This window comes from Abramis brama (genome assembly GCF_963993115.1).
Source record: "Abramis brama genome assembly, chromosome: 16".
Classification (NCBI taxonomy): domain Eukaryota; kingdom Metazoa; phylum Chordata; class Actinopteri; order Cypriniformes; family Leuciscidae; genus Abramis; species Abramis brama.
Genome location: NC_139978.1, coordinates 8,139,706 through 8,165,120, shown reverse-complemented (window position 1 = coordinate 8,165,120; position 25,415 = coordinate 8,139,706). Strand labels below are relative to the sequence as shown.

Below are 25,415 nucleotides of genomic sequence, written 5' to 3'. Positions count from 1 at the left end.
TTAAAAATACGTATATTTTGTGTAGGTTATAGTGTATAAGTGTAGGCTATTGTGATTACGGTTTGTTATTCAGTTTTATTCATACTGCATCTGCTGTTGTCTATCTATCTATCTATCTATCTATCTATCTATCTATCTATCTATCTATCTATCTATCTATCCCTATCTATCTATCTATCTATCTATCTATCTATCGAGGAATTACTAAGACTGTTTTTTGATGCTTCAGTTATCAAAAATAGTTTAAAGACTATGTATTTTTTTGTTATTCTTTAAAATAATGTTCTATATTTGTATTATATCTATTTGTATTCTATTTTGTATATTTAAAATATATACTCTTTTTTTATCAGCAATTACTCAAGTCTACTGTTACATGATCCTGGAATCCTTCTAAATGTAGGCTATTGCTTCACAAACAAACAAACAAATAAATAAATACGATTCTTAACTTCTGAATGGTATTGTAGTAGGCTAGCCTATATTTTTTTAAGTTATCTCTTAAAAAAGTTGTAAAGGTAGGCCATTTAATTACTTTTTCCCCCCAAAATACATAGCCTTGCAGAAAAGCCTACAGTAAACTCCTCAGTATTTCAATGAATGTAAATGCTACCATCTAGTGACAAATATTTGTCACATTTTCACCAATAGCTGTCTATCATTGAAAATAGTGAATTATTATTTTCTCTTAAATCATTCTTTCTCATTTTTATATATAAAGTAAATGTGTGTAGCTCTAAAACGTCATATTATTGGCAGTCGAAATCAATACTCCAGCAGGTGGCGCTGCACACACAGTATTCTTCACTCACTTCACTCGTCTTCACACAGATGAAAGGGTCCACACACATTTTTAAAAGTTGAATACGTTATAACAGCCTTTTATTGAATGTTATCGAAAGAACTCCAAAAATAACAGCAACACCAATTTAGATAGAGACTTAAATCCTGCAGAATATTTCCACATGCTGTGCTTCCGGGAACAACAAAACATGCAAAAAAAGTGTTTGTCTGAAAATACGTCCGTTTTAAAAGAGCAGAACATCCTGAGTTAATCTTTTTTTTTTTTTTTTTTACAGAACTGATGGCATTTCTGACCATCTCACAAATAAATGCTGTCAGGTAGTCAGAGCTGAGGCTGCAAAAACAAATAGACATGACAGGAAACAATTCTAATTTATAATTTATAAATTGTTACAACAATTGATACATGCTATAAATGGTAAAGAAAAAACACTTGTTTACTCTAGATTATGGTTTTACAAAAATGGAAGATTTATGAATCTCTGACTTAGACAAGCTCCCCATGTTTTACAGTAAAATTACAACTGTTGCATATGGCATTACAACAATCAAGTGTTAGGTGAGAAGGATAGTTACTGTTCCAGAAGCTGTTGAGAAGTTCTGCTTATTTAAGCGTGAAGACAACCAACTGCATATTAGAATAACTGGAGTAGCTGGCAGTCCAAATACTCCTCAATGATCTCTTTCAAGGCATGTCAAAACAATCATTTCTTATTACACAGTTGAGTGAACAGTTTTTATTCATGATATTTCCTGAAAATGATGACAAACTGTGAGCGCTGTTTTAGTATTTCTTACTCTACATTACTCAGCAGGGTTGAATAAGACGCTGCAAATGAAGGCACGTCTAATATATGGATTTATTATTAGAATAAAAAAAGAGCACAATTATGGCATTGAGATAGTGAGCAACCTTTGAGGTAACCAGTTAAATGGCAAAATGTAAGAAAGATTAATAAAAATGAACATATTGTAGCAACTATGGGTGTAACGATACCCTCATGTCACGATACTGAACTAGCGATACTCCAAGGCACATGGTAAAAGGTTAACAAAAAATGAACTGTTGATTAAAATGCTAAATTTGATATTACATTGGGGGTGTAAATGAATAGACTTGGACTTGGTGCTGATAACTCAATGCACATAGAGACACCAGAATAAAAATATTCATGATTCTGAAGCTCTTTCACTGACTAGATGTGGTAACGTAAGACATTTGGCATTATCAGGACCCACAAATATTCCCCCGTTGCATTATTATACATTATATTCAAAATTATGTATAGTAGTCTAATGTAGTACTGACACTAAAACTCTGTAAACTTGATTTTTTTCACGCACAGTAATTTTTATTTTAGGTGAACTACACACAATACATATTGTCACTATCCACGATAAATATTGTTGCCCTTTAAATTGACTGAAAACTGACTATTTTTTCTAGACCGCATGCACCTGAGTTGAATATGGTTAGACTGACACAAATCCTGTTTGAAATCACTAAAAACTTGTACAATTAACTTATTTTAGACACAAAACACAAGAACAATCAATAGTAATTCGAATTTAGTTACAGTTACAAGATATGGTGAAGTTTTACACCATAAAAAGCTTTTATGTTTCTTCAGATAAAAAAAAAAAAAAACAGCACCAGACTGAATTAGATTCAGTTTTCCAACTCAACGTAGTAATAAAATGACTTATTTAAAATCACTGGGTCTTTCTCTAGTAAAGAATGGGAACTCTTTTGATAATAGTTTTGCAGCTGTCAGTTCTATCTGATATGTTAATTAGCCCCATCTTCTAATAAATGTTGTGATAGTGCTTTTGTAATAGTAACCAACCAATCTGACAAAACATTTGCGGTAACAAAAGCCACCTAACCAAACCGACGGTAATGAATCTTTGGATGCCAACAGCTTTCTGTTGCTTCATGTATTGTGGCTTTTTTAACAGCTGTTCATTAATCTTACAGTTCACTTTTCAATCCCTTTTGTGCTTGCACTTCTATTCTGTGCAATGGTTTCAACCCTTTTGCATTCCTCTGGTCTTCATCTGTCATGGTAACTTTGCGATAACTCTCAGGAATTCCCTCCTTTTGCCATTTTTAGAATCGGTCTCCATGTTTTGGTTGCTGTTAATGTTGTAGTGAGGATAGTAGCTTTCAAACTGTGTCATCTGTTAAGAAAACAAAGAGAAAACAAAAAGGGAGATGCAAAATAAATAACGGGAATAGTTAGTTAGGTTAAGTTGTTATAGTTACACGAAACGAAGAGCGGGCATGTAAAGGGGCATAGCTTTCGGTTAGAAACCAGTGTTGCCACTGGCGTCTCTACCAGAATAACTGTTCGGCTCAAATGCCAAATGTCAGTTGTAAAGATCCCACAGAAGCCTTCAGCGACCTGTTCAAAGAGAGTTACAACATGTGTCACCTTTAGTTCAAATCTAGGAAGAGGCTTAAACCTCGGCCGTCATCGTCAAACAACTGGAATAAATGTTTTGAAGGGACAGTTCAAAAAAATTTTTTCCTTTTTGTTCAAACAAAAAGGAAAATGTTTCAAAAAGTTCATAAAGACACTGTAAAAGTAATCCATTTGAATCCAATTCAGTTTGGATCAGTTTAATCCAATTAGGTCCAATCATGTCAACGTGTGATCGTCAACGAGTGGATCTCTGAGCTGGTGTGAGTGAGTGGAGGCGGGGCTCATTTGCACATTAATAGAACCGCATATACTAAATGAGGCAAGGGTGTGGAGTTACATTCAAACTATTTTAAGGCATGAAGAATTTTTTTTTCCAAGGAAAAAACTTTTAAATATGTCATTTTGGTGATCAAAGATGAGTTTTAAGGGATACAATTGTTGACTACAGGGGGACTTTAAATTTATTACAATAGAAAACAATTATTTAAATTGTAATAACATTTCACAATTTTATTTATTAAATAAATCCAGCCTTCTTTCAAAAACTTTAAGAAAAAATGATGTTTCCAAACTTTTGACAGGTACTGTATAACAGAAGAAGTAAATATTGCAATGTCAGTAATATTGTGCAGCCTTAAACTGACATAGAACATCCACTAACGTCACTGAGCAACTACTGCAACCTTAGTTTGATATTTTGTCTAATGCAATGACTTCTGAAGGGGTCATGACATGAGAAATCAAATTTGCCTTGATCTTTTGACATATAAGAGGTCTTTGTACCATTAAAACATCCAGCAAGTTTCATAGCTTAAAACATCCTTATAAACAAAGCATTTATTAATCAAGCGTCAAAAACAGCTCGTTTTGATATTGCGGGATCTGTAATGTCTCACAGGTAAATACATTTGCATATGACTGCCTCCAGAGCAAGACTTCGACGAATAGTTACACATAATCGCATCATAGGCCCCGCCCACTGGCATTCAGTTGCTTAACATTTCCCTACACTGGATGTGAGTGTCGCGTCAAAAGCAAAAGAACCCATTATAATCACTGACGCTGTCTACACTAGATACAGTATACAGATGCGTGTTCAGTTTCTGACATGTTCAACGCACTTGAGTCTGTCGACAACAGGACAAATGGAAGAGTGAAAGAACATTCCCTTGACACGTTCAGTTTAAACAGCTGGTTTGTGTCTCTGTACAGACTTCAGAAGGATCCCAGCGAAAGGTAATACGAGGAACAGTGTAATGGAGAGTCGCATAGAAACTTTTGTTGACAGACGAAGCAGCCGACTGATCTGACAGCAGCTGCATCACAAACCATACGTAAATGATTAATGCTTTGTCTGTAAATGACGGTATTAAGTGGTTGTTTTCAAAGTACTTACATGCAACAGCGAGTGGGAGTCGATACTGTTTCAATAACAGAGTGGGAGTCGATACTGACAAGCCCTTAAAAACGGATCATTTTAGACAGAGGCTGAAAATAATATTTTTTTTGCATATATACAGTGAGGAAAATAAGTATTTGAACACCCTGCTATTTTGCAAGTTCTCCCACTTGGAAATCATGGAGGAGTCTGAAATTGTCATCGTAGGTGCATGTCCACTGTGAGAGACATAATCTAAAAAAAAAAATCCAGAAATCACAATATATGATTTTTTAACTATTTATTTGTATGATACAGCTGCAAATAAGTATTTGAACACCTGTCTATCAGCTAGAATTCTGACCCTCAAAGACCTGTTAGTCTGCCTTTAAAATGTCCACCTCCACTCCATTTATTATCCTAAATTAGATGCACCTGTTTGAGGTCATTAGCTGCATAAAGACACCTAGAATCCAACTACTAACATGGCCAAGACCAAAGAGCTGTCCAAAGACACTAGAGACAAAATTGTACACCTCCACAAGGCTGGAAAGGGCTACGGGGAAATTGCCAAGCAGCTTGGTGAAAAAAGGTCCACTGTTGGAGCAATCATTAGAAAATGGAAGAAGCTAAACATGACTGTCAATCTCCCTCGGACTGGGGCTCCATGCAAGATCTCACCTCGTGGGGTCTCAATGATCCTAAGAAAGGTGAGAAATGAGCCCAGAACTACACGGGAGGAGCTGGTCAATGACCTGAAAAGAGCTGGGACCACCGTTTCCAAGGTTACTGTTGGTAATACACTAAGACGTCATGGTTTGAAATCATGCATGGCACGGAAGGTTCCCCTGCTTAAGGCGAGACACTACAGGCGAATAGGGTAAAATTTTTAACTAGCAGATATCATCATGAAACTTTCCCAGTTGATTACCTACATTAAGATAAGAAAAAAAATTATTACACGGTTTCTGTAATTTAATGTTTAAATATGCAAATTAGGCAATATCTAATTAAATATATATTTAAAAAAATGAAATCTGAGTATTGGATAAAGCCAGACTAAACATTATTTTTTCATTGTGTTCACATATTAGATGGGGAAAAAATTACAGAGGGATTTATGGATATCTACTTTTGTTATCCTGTAAATCAGAATATACTGTCAATAACCTTAAAAAAATGATTTTCGCCATGTTTTTTGTAATAAAATGTTATATAAATCTAGGCTAGGAATAATATATTTACAAATCCCTCTGTAAATGTCTTCATAATATAACTAGGTACAAGACTGGAAAGTTTGGTGTATATAGGTGCTACTGAAGTGGAGATTTCGTACTTGGAGTATGAGAGAAAGGTCATTTTGAGAAAACGGGCTTTAAAGATTTATCATCAGCCAATGAGATTGCGCATTCAGCCCTTTTATTTTCGCGATTGGTTGCTGATAAAAAGGAAATGACCATATTTGGATCCGACAGCATTGTACAGTGAAGAGAGAGCTTTCCAGCCGTGCCTGTGATGACAGAGAGCAGACAGAGATCGCGGATCGGCGGGATGATTTACAACGACAACTTTTGTTGAATTTACGCGAAATCTACAGACGCAAACGACAAAGTGTAATAAAATAAAGACCTAAATGTGTATTTCGGATTTTTTTTCACCACAGTCTGAAAGAAGACATGTTATTGAAGACAAATATCCAAAAATCTCAAAATTGACCAGTAAAAAAAAGAAAAGTTTTTGCCTGCCGTGTCTCGCCTTAAACCAGCACGTCAAGGCCCGTCTTAAGTTTGCCAATGACCATTTGGATGATCCAGAGGAGTCATGGGAGAAAGTCATGTGGTCAGATGAGACCAAAACAGAACTTTTTGGTCATAATTCCACTAAACGTGTTTGGAGGAAGAAGAATGATGAGTACCATCCCAAGAACACCATCCCTACTGTGAAGCATGGGGGTGGTAGCATGATGCTTTGGGGGTGTTTTTCTGCACATGGGACAGGGCGACTGCACTGTATTAAGGAGAGGATGACCGGGGCCATGTATTGCGAGATTTTGGGGAACAACCTCCTTCCCTCAGTTAGAGCATTGAAGATGGGTCGAGGCTGGGTCTTCCAACATGACAATGACCCGAAGCACACAGCCAGGATAACCAAGGAGTGGCTCTGTAAGAAGCATATCAAGGTTCTGGCGTGGCCTAGCCAGTCTCCAGACCTAAACCCAATAGAGAATCTTGGGAGGGAGCTCAAACTCCGTGTTTCTCAGCGACAGCCCAGAAACCTGACTGATCTAGAGAAGATCTGTGTGGAGGAGTGGGCCAAAATCCCTCCTGCAGTGTGTGCAAACCTGGTGAAAAACTACAGGAAACGTTTGACCTCTGTAATTGCAAACAAAGGCTACTGTACCAAATATTAACATTGATTTTCTCAGGTGTTCAAATACTTATTTGCAGCTGTATCATACAAATAAATAGTTAAAAAAATCATACATTGTGATTTCTGGATTTTTTTTTTTTGATATGTCTCTCACAGTGGACATGCACCTACGATGACAATTTCAGACCCCTCCATGATTTCTAAGTGGGAGAACTTGCAAAATAGCAGGGTGTTCAAATACTTATTTTCCTCACTGTATACTGTATATATATATATGACTTTTTTTTTATTATTTTTTTATTTTTTTAGTGTGTGCAAAAGTATAAGTGAACCTCAAGGAACATACTAAATAATTAAAAAATCCATGTCATGACCCCTTTAAATGTGGTTTAAGTGTCTAAATACCTTTCGAGGCCAATGTACTTTCTAACATGTTAAATAAATGAACGAGTGTGTTCATGCACCTGTGGGAGCGGCTGTATGCTGTCTGCTGCCCTTGAGTTCCAAGAAGATTGTGTAGGAATCATAAGCAAACAAGATCCCAGCCAGCAGACCGAACACCTATGAGAGAGGAGGTGAGTTTTGTTATGTGATGGATATATAGCCCTAATAAATCAGATTTGTTCAGAAAGATGAAAGAATGGTATGGTTTGATGCTGAGCGTTGGATGTCTCACCCCACCAGCGATGCGAGCCCCATCCCCAGCTCCACCGATCACACAGATGAGAGAGGTGATGAGATAAAGCGCTGCACCGATTGCCGCGCGGAACAGATCCTGACGGGGCAAACAGAGAAAATATGAGTGGCACTTGATCGTGAAAAACTCACCACCACAGTGCTATAGGGTGGACCGTGATGCAAGTGTGTGTGAATTCATACTTACGCTCCAGAGCCAGTTCACCACCAGGAACTGTTTGTCCAGCTCCATCATGAAGATAATGAAGAAGATGATGGCAAAGACCATCTCGCAGATGGCGACAGCTGAATACCCTCCATACATTGATGCGGCGTAACAGATAAGGATGATGAAACTGATGAGCTACAAGAAAACAGACAGACAGAAAGTTTCAAAAACTTGATCACATCAGTGTAGAATGTGTAGTGTAAGGATGTGAACATGGTTTTGAGCAGAAGTCAAGAGTTAGCTGGTTAGCATTAGCAGTTGGCAAATCTATTCTTCCATATTGTGGCATGCATCCGAGTGAATCAGATTATCGAAAAGAAAAATGTTTAGGGCAAGACTTGGGTCTATCAATCGGTTATTGATTGAATTTTGAGAGTTTTGCAGTCAGTTGTGGATTAAGGGTTTGATTGATTCAAGAAGTTCAGCATTCACCAGAGAGAAGTGACATTTTCACCGGAAGATCAGTTAAACATTATGGTGTAAAAAAAAAAAAAAAAATTGTTACAAGCATGAAAAACATCCATAGATGAATTGTTCACAATAACTAGATTTATAACATGTATATACAAAACAGATACAAAAATAGATGAATTTAAAATGAAAGTTTTATTAACTGAAAAAAAAACCCAACTGTGAAAAACTGAAATTAAAGTGCATCTTCCAAATGTATTTTAAACTGAAACTAATAATAAATTAATAAAAAATGGCCACAAATTAAATAAACCTTTTGATACATGCTAATTTGACACATTATAAAACTTGAATCCATTACAAATGGCGTACATTAAACATGAAAATACCAGTAGACAGAAATAACAGACTGTGCTAAGAAATTTTAATTAAACCATTTAACTTTGGTAGCCCTACAATTCTAAAACTACAATAAAAACTTTATGAAGTGAGACTATGAAAAAAATACATAACAATGATAGACTGAAAACTATCCATAACTTAAAACTTCTTAAAGAGTCAGTGTGTATGGTATGGTTTCTTTCCCCAAATGTCTTGGCTTTTTAGTGTGGCAATTTCCCCTCTCAAGTACGTCACCATGTTCGCTGCCAAATCACCAAAGCTTTCTACTACTGTTCACTACCCACAATTCATCTGAAGAACGTACCATCTGCTCTAGGTGTCAGTTAACAGAGGAGCTCTAAATTTCTCACATCCCTCTAGTGTTTGTGAAGCTTTTTGAACTTTGATTACTAAAACATGTGGTGAGGACTAAAAGAGAGGAATAGTGCATGGATGTAAACACAGCACAATTCAGGCAGAGCGCAGTAGACGAGCTCCTTATATGGTTATAAACAGAACTATTATAAGAATACCTTTGGGAGTACAGAAATATCAAATCAGCCCTTTAAAGTCAAACACGCTGATCCTGCTAGTGCTACCTGCCATGAAACAAAAATATCCAAATAAACACGGCCGGCAACTACTACTAGGAGAGGTTTGTTCCTGCTGTGGACACAGGCCTCAATAACTCAGACTGTGGTAGATAATCTACTGTATGACTATGCTTTGTTTTTAAAGAACGATAAAAAGAAAAGCAAGTATGCAGTTTAAAAAAAAAGAAAAGATTTCAACATGCTCAAAATCTACTGACAAGCCTAACAAAACATTAAAATAATTTAAGAAGGAAAAGAAAAAGTAACCAGACTTCATTTTGGTGGCAAGAAATTTAGAAAATGTGAGTGGTGCAATACTCACTGACACAATGTTAGGAATGTCTGGGCTGCTGACAGGACATTTTATGCAGTTGTTAAGGTGTTCTGAGTGGTTGCTAGGTGGTTACTTACTGTCATATGTGCACACCTTCAAGTCCATGACATAGAACACTGAAGGGATGACATATTTTTGTAGGCCTTAACCTGGAAATGAGTTAGCATGTTAGCACTTCCAGTTCGGAAGTGCTCAAATGCTAACTCATTTCCAGGTAAAGACCTACAAAAGTCAATGGGTATTTTTGAATGGGTTTTAAATGTCTGAAATAAGGTCTGTGGTTAACACAAGCTCAAGATATTTGCATATTTTATTTTAATGACATAAAATACATCAGTAATACCCCCTTGTGATTTTTCTGGGTGCTTGATATGGCTCTGGTCATTTTTTCTAAATAGATGTTTCTAGTTTTTATTTAAATGTCTGATTGCCTAAAATGCCTTATCAAACACAACTAATACTTATATTTCCATAATACTTGGGATATCAAGGACAGTACAGGTGTTATTTAATGTTCTTACAGGATGCAGTTCCTCTTCAAGTGTTATTTATGTTGCCATGGTTTCTCGTGGTACTAATGATTTGTACACATGCCACCGTGAAACACCTGTGCCTTGTGTTTGCAATGTGCGGCTGCTTCCACAGTAACAACGGCTCAAACACACGCAAGTGTGAAGACTTTTTTCTCAAACAGGAAGATTCTCAATGTGTTAGGAGGCAAGTTTCCTGTTTATCATCACGATAAACAAAGTTATCGTTATGTCATGGTAGCAAAGTTATGCTACCATGGCAATATCAAGCATAAACATTAAAAATTCACCCCATGTAATTACTCAAAACTCAAACATCCGGTGAAACGACAGACTTCTATCTATGCAGGGCTTCTCCAACCATTAGGTCTGCCCTTGCAAACTTGTATTCAGCTGATTTGCATCTATTAAATCACCAGCCGATGCATAAATCTAAGTTTGATTTGATAAACATTTGATTTCTTGTATGATAATTTGTTTCACTCAGATGTAACAATATGGAAGAAAAGGTCTGTCACTACTTGCGTTTCATTGTGATTTTAAAGTCAAGGCAAAATCATCATTAACATTTTAGCACTTCCAGTTCTATGATTTTGATGGCTTCTACAAAGAAATTAGGCATTTCACATTCTACCATACATAATATTGTGATTTTTTTTTTTTTTTTTTGCATTATAATTATTGTTCTGATTAAGATGAACTATTTTTCTCATAATTTTTACATTTATTCCACAATAATAACTACAAGAATGCCGTAACACATTTAATATTTCATGTAGGCTGTATTGTATTTGTTAAGCTGTTTTTTTAATAGTTATTTTGGAATAATCAGTCATCAAAGCTCAGTAAACACAGCAGATGTCATGATGGTCACAGACACGTACCTTCGATATCAACTGATCGCTCACTAAAAAACAGTGGTGGAAAGTAACTAATTATAAATACTTTCGTTACAGTAACTGTTACTTGAGTAGATTTTTTTATTTTTTCTACTTTCTTGAGTATAATTAAATTGTGGTACTTTTACTTTTACTTGAGTAGAATTAAAATAAAGTATTCAACTTCGCTACATTTATTTTTCACCAAAAGTACAGAGTACTTTGACAAAGGTGCCGACGGAGCAACAGAGCGAGCTTACATTTCACAAACACTTTTCAAACGACTGCGTGCGGTGGAGGCTGAGCCCTCAGCCCTGCGCTTCAGCCAATAACAGACAGTTCTGAAGCGCCTCAGCCAATAACAGACAGGTCTGACTCGGGTGCAAAACCAATCAAAACTTCCAGTTCAGCTGGGGGGCGGGGCGTTCAAACCACGCTTTGACATTCAATCACTGGCGCTCCTGTCGTGTTTAGAATCGCTAACGTTTCAATATTTTATTGAATATAAGTGAGCTATGCTCATATTCTGATTTTAAAATGTAATTGTGGCAACTCCTGAAATGGGTCATCCCATTGATATTACCAGAGCATTGAGCAGTTGAAGCAAATAAAAAACTCGGCTCATAACATGGACACCGTTATTGCTTGGACGGAGCAAGAACAATGTAAGTGTCTTGAAAACATTAACACAGTTCAACTGAAACGTAAAGCTCGCCCTCTTTAACAATACAGTTAAACTAAATGTACGAAGCAAACTTTGTACAAAGCTGAAAAACCCTCAACAACAGTGAAATAAGATCGCATGATTTGTCTGTCAATCAGATGCATGTAAAAGCAATAGTAGGCTCCCAGCACATTTTCGGTAGAACGAAAAAAAAAAGAGCATTTAATTTAACGTTAACCATACCTCACTTAATTATTATTATTTTACTGGCACTTTTTTATTCATACTGCATCTCTCTTTTTTATCGGACCTTTCACTTAACCTTATTTGCTTTCAAATATGAAATTCAAATATGGTTAATACATGGCACTGCTTATGCAATTTACTAGTAATTATTATTTGTATATTTATTAAATTGTTGTATCTTTTTAAATAATATTTAGGGTATGTTTTTATTGCACAGTCTATAGGAATACCAGGCTTACATTTCACTGCTTGTTGTATGAACTATAACTGGTATGTGACAAATAAACTTTGAACTTGAACTTGAAATTATTCAAATAAAAACATTCAAATGATCTTACCTGGACTTACATTTAAAGATTAGTAATACAACATTTTCTCTTGACAACAGGGAAAGCTAGTAGCCTATGTTTGCTTAGCATACTGTCAAAAATACAATTTATGAGTTTAATATCATGTTTTGCTTCAAAAATCAAAATGACTTGAAATTACTTCTGTGGTTTCATGTGTGAGAATATATTATTTTATTAAATTCTATAATACAGGCTATGTTGATTAGCATTGCATTAATGGGTTAGTTCACCCAAAAATGAACATTAGCCCATGATTTACTCACACATAATTAATATAAATGTCCTGGCTCCTCCAAGTTTTATGATGGCAGTGAATGGCTGGAAAAAATGTAAAACCCAAAAAAGTGCATCCATTCATGATAAAAAAAAAAAATACTCCACACTGCTCCAGTGGGTTAATAAAGGCCTTCGGAAGCGAAGGCATGGGTTTTTGAAAAATACCCATATTTATAACTTTATAATCTAAAATAACTAGCCACAAGAGTAACCTGTGACACATGTATGATGTAGAATGTAGGAGTATCGTAAGCTTAGACGCCTTAATAGGGCTGTGCAACAAACTGAAGCTCCTCTTCTATAATATATATACGTTGTGCGTCGGGTCAGGGGTTAGTCTTCCACCGTAAATCGATGCGTATGGTCGGTCGTCTGGCTGAAGCTAGTTATTTTAGATTATAAAGTTATAAATATGGGTATTTTCCTTACACAAACACATGGCTTCACTTCAGAAGGCCTTTATTAACCCCCTGGAGTAAAAGTGGAGCACTTTTATCATGGATGGGTGGAGTTTTTTGGGCTTCAAATTTTCTCTAGCCATTCACTGCCATTATAAAGCTTGGAAGAGCCAGGACATTTTTTAATATAACTCTGATTGTATTCATCTGAAAGAAGAATGTCATATACACCTAGGATGGCTTGAGGGTGAATAAATCAGGGGCTAATTTTCCTTTTTTGGTGAACTATCCCTTTAAAGACATACATCATTCTTATGAAAATACCTAAGATATCGCTATCATGTGTTTGTCTTCATGTTTCTTCAGTCAAATGTCTCTATTTGCATGTTATTATATCCATATTGGCATTTCCTGAAACGTCATAAGTGAATCTATGAATTTCACTTGTGGACTTTCTGCGCGAGGTATGAATCAGTGTGTACTGGGCTTCCAGTATGAATGAAACAGAATTGACATGAGAGTGTTTAGCGCTCCATATCGCCATCATCTCCGATATGGTAAAAATAGAAAAATAATACTAAAGTACTTTGTAACGTAGTTACTTGAGTAGTTTTTAAGCAAACTACTTATTTACTCTTACTTGAGTCATATTATTTTTCAGTACTTCTACTTGTACTCAAGTAAATTATTACTTAAGTAGCAATACTTTTACTTAAGTACAATTATTTAGTACTCTTTCCACTACTGCTAAAAAACCCTCACAGATCACGTTTTCAAGACGTTTCGAGTTTGAATGTGACGTGACAAAGCGGTGATATCAAGGGGGTGAGTTGTTTACTTACTTTTTAATTAGTCTTACCATTAGCACACTTAATTTTTCATTCAGATTAAATGTGGACTGCGGACAAATCAAGAGGCGGAATTTATCGTGTGAACAGCACAATAGGCTAACCAATTACAGCGCGATGGAGGAACGGCCTCCTCTCACGTTACTTCTCCATTCATTCTCAATTACCCAAACCTTCCCCATTTTCTCATCCAGCACGGCCTCCCTTGCCCCCCGTCGTGCTACACTGATGATGGTTACTTGGGATCTTATCTGTAATACATCTCATATTAGACACTAGTCACCAAGCTCAATCTTGTTTGATTGAACATTAGTCTGGGGAGTCTGCTCTGTGTTTTCTACTGCACAAGAGGCGTGATCAACGGGCATAGTTCAAATGACTCTGTACGCAATTGGATAGTCCTTCAACCAATCAGACCAACGATCCGGATGATGTACCAGGCAGGAAATGTGTAACCAAACGTGTTGATCAGCAGTTTGCAGAAGAAGCAATGGAATCGAACGATTTTTGCAGGTTATGCAAAAAAAAAAAAACATGAAAGTTAGTGGTTTTTACACCCACTCGAGCGATTTGTTTGCTAAAAAGAAGCCATCGAGCATCGCAGAGAGGTTAAAAAGAATTGGACAGAGCCGTAACGGCTCTGGAATCGGATTGGATTAAACCCACCAATAGCGCGCCAGGTGGATAAGCCAGTTTGTGATTGGTTCCCGCAAATTTGTAAAGGAAGCAGCAGAGATAAATGTACAGGTTTCCAGCCTGAGCTGCGGGGAGAAATCAAACCGTCGGCAGATCAGGCTGGGTTTACCCAGTCTAATTTGACACTACTGTGCTTTAAATTTAAATTCTTATTTTTTTTTTTTACAGAATTTTTCAGTGCTTATTATAAATAATTTATCCATGCACTTCATTGTGTTTTTTCAAAATTCATATGCCCTCGTAATGCTTTATAAAAAATAAATAAAAAAACCCGCTAACCTCCCCTTCCCCTTGAAACCACTTTCTGGGGCATGAAATGAACCCTGAGGTGATGTTGCTGAGGTGACCCGTCCCTTACTGGCCTTATTTTATATACAAAAGAGAAAACAACTACCAGTGCGGTTACATATCGCATATCAGATCCAGTCAAAAGAGCAAAAGTTTAGTTCTGGCCTAATGCTACCCAGAACACCATAAATTTAAACATTTTTAACACACTTTTCATTTTCAACTAAGCTCAAAATACCAGAGAAAGTGCATAGAAAGGCATTTTTTCCATTAGGGAAGCCAGCTGAAAACATGCACAATCTTATCTCTCCATGCCTTTGAAAAGAAGCCAGCATGGGGCACATAAATATAATACTCCCAGCAGAATGACTGCTGTTTGGCTTCAGCATACTGGACTTAGTTTGACAAGCGTGTAACTCTACATCCACAGTTCTTCACACAGATGTGCCCATGCTACATGACTACAACCTGCTCCGCAATATTAACCGTCCCAAACTTTAAGTTTTAAAGATTTATGTACATTCATTTTATTTTTTACATGTTTGGGTTTCCTCAGAATATCAGCAAATTTGCATGTTACTATCCCATTTTAATGACCTCAAAACATTTTGAATGTAACAGGGTTGAAGAGGTATGGCACACAACATAGGTCTGAAACATAGGTTATTTATTTTTTCCTATTAAAATGAATTATTTATTACAAGACACACACACAAACTAAGTGAACAGAATTTACTCTGTTATCCATTTAAAATGATACCTTCCTTTGGTGACCCTGAAATAATGCAGCTTTTTAGGGTTCATTGTTGGATTAGTAACCACATATTTACATTTCCCAGTGATAGTTTAAGAATCATCCAATGGAAAATCCATATTAGTTGATCACTTATCTGGGGTGTGTTTCTTGTACAACAACGTAAATCACTGCTTTACTACCATAGTGCAATGAATTGTTGGGGAAATTGGCTAGCTAGTTGCGACTGTTTCCCAAAAACCATAGTAACATGGCGAACCTCCTTAATTTAAACCACAGTGTTTCAACAATATATTGTTAATGACATGACATGCAGGTGGTGGAGTAATAACTTCTGCTAATTAACAGATCCAAGATTGCAATTCATATCAGATAATTATAGTTCATTTTATTTACACATACAAAAAAATAAAATAATTTAAATCACGATTTCATGCATTATGTAGGCTACATGCAGTATGAAATGCTATACATTTATATAGCATTATAGATGAGTTAGATGAACTTTGTTCAAGATGTTCAACATTTTTACAAGATGTAATATAAGTCTTAGGTGTCCCCAGAATGTGTCTGTGAAGTTTCAGCTCAAAATACCCCACAGACCATTTATTATATAGGCTTATGCCCAAAATGCCCCTTTTTCCAGTAGCAGTTTTAACATTAACAGTAGCAGTCTGTAGGCTATTTGATTGGTATGTGCCACTGAATGTTTTGTAATACCAGTGCTACTTTATGTTGTTTATCTCGCAAAGTCACAAACTGCCCATTCTAGGAAAGACACGAAATACATCTATCATGGGTCACTACGAATACAGTCGCGTCCGTTACTGTAAACCTTTATTTTTGCGTGATGCTGCACAGACGCACGCCAGTAGGTGTCAGTATAAGTGAGTGTAACAGTGGCCAGCGCAAGATTCTCATCTGTGGCTTTAATATTTTAAAAAAATAATTGTATCGAATTATGTATGTTGTAGGCTACACATTAACTTAGCGATGTTATAAATCATATTTTTTGACAGCATAAAGCAAATTGTTATGCAAGTGGCATATGACGCAATCCATTGGCACATATCACGTTACACATGGCAACACTGGTGGTACATGCCAGTTGGCCTGTGTCACTAAAACTGACATGTCTCTTTATGTTGTGGCACCTCCAGTAGTGACACCTGCAGCTGTCTGCCGGAGTATAATGTAGATTATGTAACATATGCACATAGTTAATTTGTACAACAAAAAAATATTTTATTTATTGGATAATTCCAATAAAATTATTGAATAAAATTATTTTTGAAATATTAAAGGTACTGAGGTAGGTCCTGTTTGTTGAATTTTTAAAATGCACTGAGCACTTTTTTGCACTTGTATAAATAAAGAATATTGCTAGTAGCTCGGTATACTCCTTTTCAGATAGGCCTACATAGCCTAACAAACAAATGATTTTTAATAATTAATTTTTTCACATTTTTCGGAAGGACTTGAAATATTAAAGCCACAGATGAGAATCTTGCGCTGGCCACTGTTACACTCACTTATACTGACACCTACTGGCGTGCGTCTGTGCAGCATCACGCAAAAATAAAGGTTTACAGTAACGGACGCGACTGTATTCGTAGTGACCCATGATAGATTTATTTCGTGTCTTTCCTAGAATGGGCAGTTTGTGACTTTGCGAGATAAACAACATAAAGTAGCACTGGTATTACAAAACATTCAGTGGCACATACCAATCAAATAGCCTACAGACGTAACACTGACACAAATAACACGTTTGAATTCGTTTAATTGATATTTTAAAAATCAAAAAATTAGGCTATTTATTTAGGATTTTGTGCCACAATTACGTCAGTAGGCTATAGGTGTTTGATTAATCTGTCAGTCACTACTGGAGGTGTCGCAACACGGTGACATGTCCCGCGACTCGGTGTCAGTCAGGTGACATGTCAGTGTCAGTGTGTTGCGATGTCAGTGCAGTGACACATGTCACTATCCACCACTGGCACATGCCAATAATGTCAGTGACACATGCCACTATCCACTGGCACATGCCAATGAAGACCGGATGTGCCACCGGATGTGCCAATACGCATAGTGACATGTGCCATTGGCTTCTGTGCGTCAGATGCCATGTCACTTAATGTTAATACCGCCTCTCCCTTTTTGGGTGGAAGCAAATACACATTGTTTTAGTGTGTATATCTTTAAATGCAAATAAGTTGCTACTCCCCGCCCCTTTCCAGAAGAAGGCGGAGCCTTTAGTTCCTCAGATACTCCAGCAACAACAAAACAGGAGTAACAGTATGGGGCCGTTTCCACAGAACATGTTCTTGCATTGCATTGCACTGCACTGATTTTCCATTATGTATGTAAACGTGCAATACGGACCTTGTGTTTCTTTCTCCAATTCAAGGACATTCACTCACACAACGCTTCTTTGTATCTAAAAATGCGAGACGTGGGCAGTGGAAAACCCAAGGCGTAGAAATGGACTTTAGAAGTAGAAACTACTTTTAACTTGAGAGCTGTGTTTTTAGAACGCCGTTTCCTGTGCGAGACGCTGTAAACGATGCGTGACGATCAAACACGTCAATCTAGCGCAATGGAAAAATAACTTTCTGTGTTCATTTATGCAGCCAACAAAAGAACATTTAGGGCGTGTTCACACTTGGCGTTTTTTTTTAAGCTGCCAGCGTTTGTTTTACATTATAATCCTATGGAGTAAACCGTGTTTGCGGTTCCTTACGGTTTACAGTCCTGAGCGCTTTCTTAAACGCCACTGCCAACGTCTTTTTCTGCAGCTTAGAGCGTCTTTTCAAGTTGAATAAAGTTAAAAGTTTTCTGGGAAAAAACGCCCTACGTTAAAAACGTCATTTTGACAGCTGACCAATGACAAGCGAGTAGTGAGACCTGTTGTTTTCATAACAACAAGAAAAAATGGCGACGGTGCCGGTAGATGTACTCGTGTCAGAGCACAATGAGTTATATGACATGAGCACAAAACTCTACCATAATATACATCATAAAGAGGCTGTGTGGTGGGCACCGATTGAACGGATCCTTGGTTGTTCAGGTAAGTGTATCATCTACTACTTGTCGTTAACAAAACTATCTTACCTATTAACGTTAGCAACAGTTCTCAATACCGTAACCAGCTGGTTATTTATATGTTAATGTGTTGTTAAAGCAACTAAAGACGCCCTTGGCTGCTATTTGGAACCAAACCTTTTTTTTTTTTTTTTTACAAATGTCACATAGCAGAGACATTCTTGTGTTTCCACCACTAGCAGCTCTAGCGAGGAGATAAACATGACGGACTGTGTACAGCTCACTCAGGGGAGGAGCTAAGCTAAATAGGTGAGTCTGTCACCAGTCGTGGGCGGGGCCTGTTACACTGTGATGTCACAATGTATAGAAAACCCGAATGACTCGTTTTGAGACACGTTTTTACCATTATAGGTAGGGGTCTCGAAATTAATCGTTTCTACAATGCATCGCGATGCAGACGAGGACGATTCGGTATCGGTTCAGTAATAGACCATAACCGATTAAAATGTACTGACGCTTTTTTGACGTCATTTGTCGCGTACGTGCTTTGTCGTGGTATCATAATGGCAGAGGGAGGTGAGACACGAGTGCGAGAAAATAAAAAATGCTCCAACTACTTTAAAAGCCTACATCTGGGCACATTTCGGCTTTTATGAACAGCCTTGGTAAGCACGGCCTGCAGAAGACACGCGCTGTGTGTGCTCATGTCACGCACAAATAGAATATGCAGGAGGTAATACCACTAACTTGATAAACCACGTTAGCCGTTTTCAACCCGAGCTGTTAATGCCTGGCAGAGTGTGACTGCTTTAGAGTATAGCGGATGAGCGGATCCACCCGCCCCAATAATTTTCTGATTTAAGTATCCGCACCCGATGGTCAAATTACAATTATTCTGTGTTGTTACGTGTGATTATAAATGGATGATCGTCACCTTCAACAGCGGATTCGGCGACGGTAACATAACACACTGATTAATGAGCGCTGCTTTTAAATGAACATTTCTTTAAAACAAAATTTATTTGACAGATTTTCCTATTCTTAATGGCATAAACAAGCTTTACTCCCTTGAAACTTAAGCCGAGCACACGCACACACACGCGCGCACACATCACTTTTGAAGTAAAATTTAAAATTGAGGATGCGGTGCATCGCGATATCGAATTGAACTGAATCGATGACATGATAATCATAATCTTGATTCAAACTGTGAGACCAGTGTCGGTTCACACCCCTAATTATAGGGTGTACACACAATTATGTTCAAACACCATGTAAAAGTGAATTTTACATAATATGTCCGCTTTAAAGCAAACACCATTTTTATAAACACTATTTTATACATAAATCATGCATAAACATGCCTAGAGAAAAGCTCACTGTAGCTTTACAAACTTCATTATATTGTGTCATTTGAAGAGCTGAAATTTTGTTTTGTTTTTATCTTATGCTGAAAAGTTTTCCTAGAGCACTAATGTACTAATCATTAAATCTCCTTGACTGAACTAGAGGCGAGTCTTTACGCCGGGCTCATGCCTGTGGGCCGCGAGGAGGAGTGGAGCGGGCAGCATGATGTCATCAGGCACTCCTCCTTCATGCACATATGTATCAGAGCTTTATGAGTTGTGGGGACTGGCACAAACTGCCTCTATGAGCCTCACACAAGCAGACTGAACTCCAGCCAGCGCACAATGAAGCTCTATTCAAAGGATGCAGCGCTGCCCCTTTAAGAACACCCACTACTGAGGGCTCCGAGCTGGACAGGGTCACGAGGGGGAACAGATAATGAGGGAACACCAGAAATACAAAACACCTAACGTACACGAAAAACATCAACTAGCACTTTGACAATACAGCATGTAAACACCAGTGAAATATACAAACCACTCTCCAATGAAGAATATTCAACACCCAAACACTGACCATTTGGCAAAGGCGCACAAAGACACACTTAGTGATGGCAAGGCGCCTACAGCTTGTTCACACTAGAGCAATGTGTTTGTTTCGGTCCAAAACAGCAAAATATAATAGAGCTATACAGTACATCTATCACTCCATCTAAGCCTCAGTAAAAGTCCCAGCATGCTTTCTTACTGTAAGACGATAGGCGTCATTTCACTTGACTGTGACTCTACATGTTTAGCTGTGGGTGCGTCCGCATGATAAAACTGAACTCTCGAAAACGAGTGTATCGTGAGCGTCCAACGTCCACGACCTTAACCAGCAATTAGTTATATAACATGCTATTATAGCTCCTGGTACCACAGTATTCTGTGTTGGTTAATAGTCAATGGCTTCTCAAGGAAGGCGACAGGAAGTTGGGCATATGATATGTGGTGAACTAGGAAAGATTCATTATGTATAATAATAAATGATAGAGGGGTGCTGGTTTATCATTCAGGCCTTTATTACTGTTTTCTCTAATAGTTTATGTATTGTATGCAAAGACATGGTGAGTTTATGTCTCTAAAAGCTCTTGTTTGAATCATTCACCCAGAACAAATTTGCTATTAAGAACTTTTTATAGCCATGTTATTAATTTGCTGTAATATGAGTTTTTACAATACTGAGACCTATTACAGAAGTGCATGTTTTAGTTTAACCTGTTAACTGTCACCCCCTATTTGAGCAGATCTGAACTTCAACGGTTGTAATTCATGAATACTTTGAAATACAGACATAAGGTTGGTTTGGCTTTTTAAAGAAGACACCCGTCAGCAGATTATTGCAGAAGTGAAAGCACTTCAAATATGTAAAAGTGTAAAAAAGTTAGCTATAGAAGTTTAAGTTTACTGTTAAGCTATTTATATTTCATACAAAATATCTATTTTACAAAATAATCTGGACTGTAAAATGGCTAGAGAATCAAAGCCATATGTCTAGCCAGCTAAAAGAATTTAAAGTACTGTTCACATGCATGGTAACTTATTGTCCAGTTTTGGTTTAACAAAAAGTGTCCTGCTATAGGTTTAGTTCACACCAAAATTAAAATTGTGTCAACATTTATTCATCGTTATGTCATTCCAAACCTGTTTGATTTGTGTTTCATTCATAATTCTACAGAAGTTTTGCAGATTACAGTGGAAGCATACAGTGACCAAGTTCTGTCAAGCTCCAAAAAGGATAGATAGATAGATTTTTGTATATTTAGACATTTCATCTGCAACTTCTCCTTTCTGAGGACTGACGCAAGATAAATGACACACCAGCTTGTCATGTTTCCAGCAGATGGGTGAAACCTCATGCCCTCTGACCTCACACCATCAAGCACATGGTCTGCATTCCATGCCACCTCCTCCCAAAAGCACACACTTGTGTATCAGTGTGAAGTTTCAAATGGCTCTGTGGTGGGAGGTATTTCATTCAACAGCACTATTAATACTCTTTTCACTCACTTGTAGCCATATATTCTCACAATAAGAAATACTTGAATATGTTTAGGTTGATGTACCGAATTGCTGCAGTTTTATAATATTGTATGTATTTACAACTATACTTCATCTTAGTCACTTTTAGTTATACTGGACACGGCTGCTTGGATGGATGACAAATATGACACTTTCTTCACATATGTTTTTAGCTTTCTAAGTGGAAAGTATGTGGTTTATGGTCAAAAGTTAAGCGTTAAAGGGACAGTTCACTTAAAAGTGAAAATTGTCTTAATTTACTCACCCTCATGTTGTTCCAAACCTGTATGAGTTTCTTTCTTCTGCTGAACACAAAATAAGATATTTTAAAGAATATTGGTGACTAAACAGCTGACGGCACCCATTGACTTCCATAGTAGGAAAAAAATACTATGAAAGTCAATGGGTGCCGTCAGCTGTCTGGTTACTAACATTCTTTAAATTATCTTATGTTGTGTTCAACAGAAGAAAGAAACTATACAGGTTTGGAACAACATGAGGGTGAGTAAATGAAGTGAACATTTTAGATATTTTAAACAATATTAAACAATGTTTAACGTTACCCCATATATGTTCTGTTTGGGGTCTCATTTTAATAGCTCAAAACATACTTAATATAATGACTAACGGGTTGGTAACTTATGACTTTATGAAAACTGATTATAAACATGAGTTTATTTCTATAGCATGTTTCTATAGTGCTATAGAAGTGCTCCGTAACAATTGAATTCTACTCCTGTTTGTGGGTCTCAGACTCAGAGACTGGAGGTAACGTTAGGCTATGAAATAAAAGCAAATGCAGTAAATGTTTATACAATAAGTGTTGTCTATCCAAAAAAAACCTCTCACTTTCTCTGACTCAAGTGTGTGAATCAACAGGTGAGTTATTTTTATTTAACCAGTGGGAGCGTCTCCATGGCAATGGCAACAGTTTATTTATTTCATACCCAGCATTTTGCTTATCACACTTTCGATGAAGCAAATGAATAACGGACGTTATATCTCTCAATGTTATGCTAGCGTCTTACAAAATGAAACTGTAGAGCAATTAAAGTCACAGCCATGTTAATAACTTACTATTTCAGCAGCCAGTATCGTTCCCTTCCGAGTTCGCACATAATTCTTCAGTTTGTCCAAACAGCCTCCAAACGCACTCCCCTCAGTTTCTGCCATTCTGCAGATGTATTCCTATGAAATAACGCCTTCTTAGGAAGCCTAGTGTCCGTATCAGCAAACGTTCACAAAGAAGATTCAGTGAACGTTGAAACGTTGAAAGCGTGAAAGTGAAAGCGTAGTTATTGATCAGTCCGTGAACTCTGACGCAGCTTTCAGCTTCTTCCTGAACTAGTTCGACTGCGAGTGTGCGACTCGGCCGAAAGGAAAGAGTGAGTGTGCGGGGCGTTGGCTATAAGGCTTTAGTATACTAGGACTCTCTTGAGGGTAAATCACGGAGAAGGAAAATAAAACCACTAGAGGGAGCGGTTTTTTTTATAACCTTGTTTTAAAACCTAGTTAGCTTCCTACCTAAACAGCAGTTTGACAGTATTTCGGCTTAGAACTAGAGCTTAAATCGGGCCCAACAAATCAAGCCCGACCCAACCCGAGCACGTTGTGTCCGAGCCCGGCCCGACCCGTTCACTGTAATTATGAGCCCGAGCCCGATTTAAACCCGACCATTTTTAATACGTGGGCCGTTATAACCAGGGGCGGCGCCAGAATTTTTTTAAGCAGGTGCTGCTGTGCTAGATTATTAAGGCTACAGGGGGGAGCTGAGCAGCTATATAGGCTATATTATATACATACTATTAATAAATGAGCAAAAATTGGCCATTCAATATTCAATTATTTTAATTATCACAATTAAAGTTTTAATTTTATTAAATTAAACAAGCACAACATTCAGCATTCAATCAAATATTCTTAAAGATTAATTATTATTAATAATGTTACTTCAACATATTGTTATTTAAACGTGTGTGAGCAACAAGCAAGATGTGCATTTGTAAATTCGGTGACAGCGTGTGTTACGAGTTTCAAATGGTGTAAGTGACCGCGCGCGCCGGCGACTTCATGTCATGATTATAATGTCTGCTATATTGCTTTTTATGTATTAAATCCAGGCAATTGGTTGATGAAAAATGTATTAAAATTAAGATACAATTTATACTAAACGAAATTCACTTTAAAGAAAAGCTTTCTTCAAAACAAAACTTAAATTTGAAACTATGTGCTAATAATATGTGCATTTAATGGCTAAAACACTAGGCTACTACAGACTCTTTTTGTACAAATTGCAGCACATTCATTTAATTCTGAATTTTGCACATGTAAGTTGAAAGGCATTTGTTTGTGCAAAACATATATGTAACATTTATCAAGTTCATAATTGTGCGTGCATTCATTAATTATTATCTTAATGAATAGACCTAATGCGACAAGGAAGAAGCATGCAAACTGCGTTGTTTGTTTATTCAGAAATGGATCGGAAAAGTAACAAAAGCGGATATTGAGGCCTGAGGCTGACTACTATAATAATTTCTGTCATGGCAAGACTGCTTGTCTGTTCATCGTCGAAGTCCCCGTTTTTTTGCTGTCATAGGCGAGCAGCGTGCGCATTTAATGCACGAGACAAAGCCAACACATTATGTTGTCACTCCCCACGACTAGTTTAAAATGTGTCCATACCTCCGATTTTCCTCCAAACTTGCTCAAAATTAATTCTCCTGTTTTATTTTTTTTATTTGCTTCTTCAAGATCCATGTCGCACTTAGAATAGCAACAGAATAGCCTTGTCAAACTCAGTTCCTGGAGGGCCACAGCCCTGCAGAGTTTAGCTTTAACCCTAATTAAACACACCTGATCAGCTAATCAAGTCCTTCAGGCTTATTTGAAAACTGCAGGTGTGTATGTGTTGAAGCAGGGTTGGAACAAAACTGTGTAGGGCTGTGGCCCTCCAGGAACTGAGTTTGACACCTGTGGCCTACAGCATGCACAGCAGGTGTGATGCGTCACGCGTGCGAGACTGCGCATGACACGTGACGTGCTTTATCAAGGGCCCGACCCGGCCCGAGGACAGTGGCGGGAAATATCGGCCCGACCCGGGCTCGGGCAGAGAATTAAAGCTGTACTTAGAACTGCCTACAAATGCTGCCTAAGTAGAAAGCGCGCTAGGTTTTGACACACAGCCGGAATATTCATAGCTGTGGACATGATCATTCAGAGAGCTTTCTGCTCAGCTTTCTTTGAAAGACAGTTTTACATTCATAACTAATACGTTTTCAAAGAGGAAAGCACATTTTGCCCCTTTGTAAATATTATATTAATTATATTATATTATATTATATTATATTATATTATATTATATTATATTATATGTTAAGTTTGGTTTATTTTTTCTATATGGTTTGATTACCATGGCTATTTGGATTTGGTAC

General features: G+C 37.3%; 1 protein-coding gene across 2 annotated transcripts; it reads right to left on the bottom strand.

The window, feature by feature from the left end:
* Positions 1-850: 850 nt before the first annotated feature.
* Positions 851-23,679, bottom strand: plp2b (proteolipid protein 2b). 2 transcript variants are annotated; one of them, XM_084087389.1, is made up of 5 exons: positions 23,059-23,679; positions 7,862-8,017; positions 7,655-7,753; positions 7,443-7,539; positions 851-2,985 (listed from the first exon to the last, which is right to left on the bottom strand). In XM_084087389.1, the coding sequence occupies exons 1-5, from the start codon at positions 23,152-23,154 to the stop codon at positions 2,972-2,974; spliced, it is 462 nt and encodes a 153-aa protein (XP_083943515.1). In that variant the 5' UTR covers positions 23,155-23,679; the 3' UTR covers positions 851-2,971. The 2 variants fall into 2 exon arrangements, with proteins under 2 accessions (XP_083943515.1, XP_083943516.1); XM_084087390.1 differs by having other exon boundaries at positions 851-3,209; positions 23,059-23,646.
* Positions 23,680-25,415: the final 1,736 nt, after the last annotated feature.

Coding starts and splice junctions, on each gene's coding strand:
- plp2b (XM_084087389.1), bottom strand. CDS start 23,154: ATGGCAGAAACTGAGGGGAGTGCGTTTGGAGGCTGTTTGGACAAACTG. Junction 8,018..23,058: donor CGATACTGGCTGCTGAAATA/GTAAGTTATTAA, acceptor GTTTTCTTGTAG/CTCATCAGTTTCATCATCCT. Junction 7,754..7,861: donor TGGTGAACTGGCTCTGGAGC/GTAAGTATGAAT, acceptor TTGCCCCGTCAG/GATCTGTTCCGCGCGGCAAT.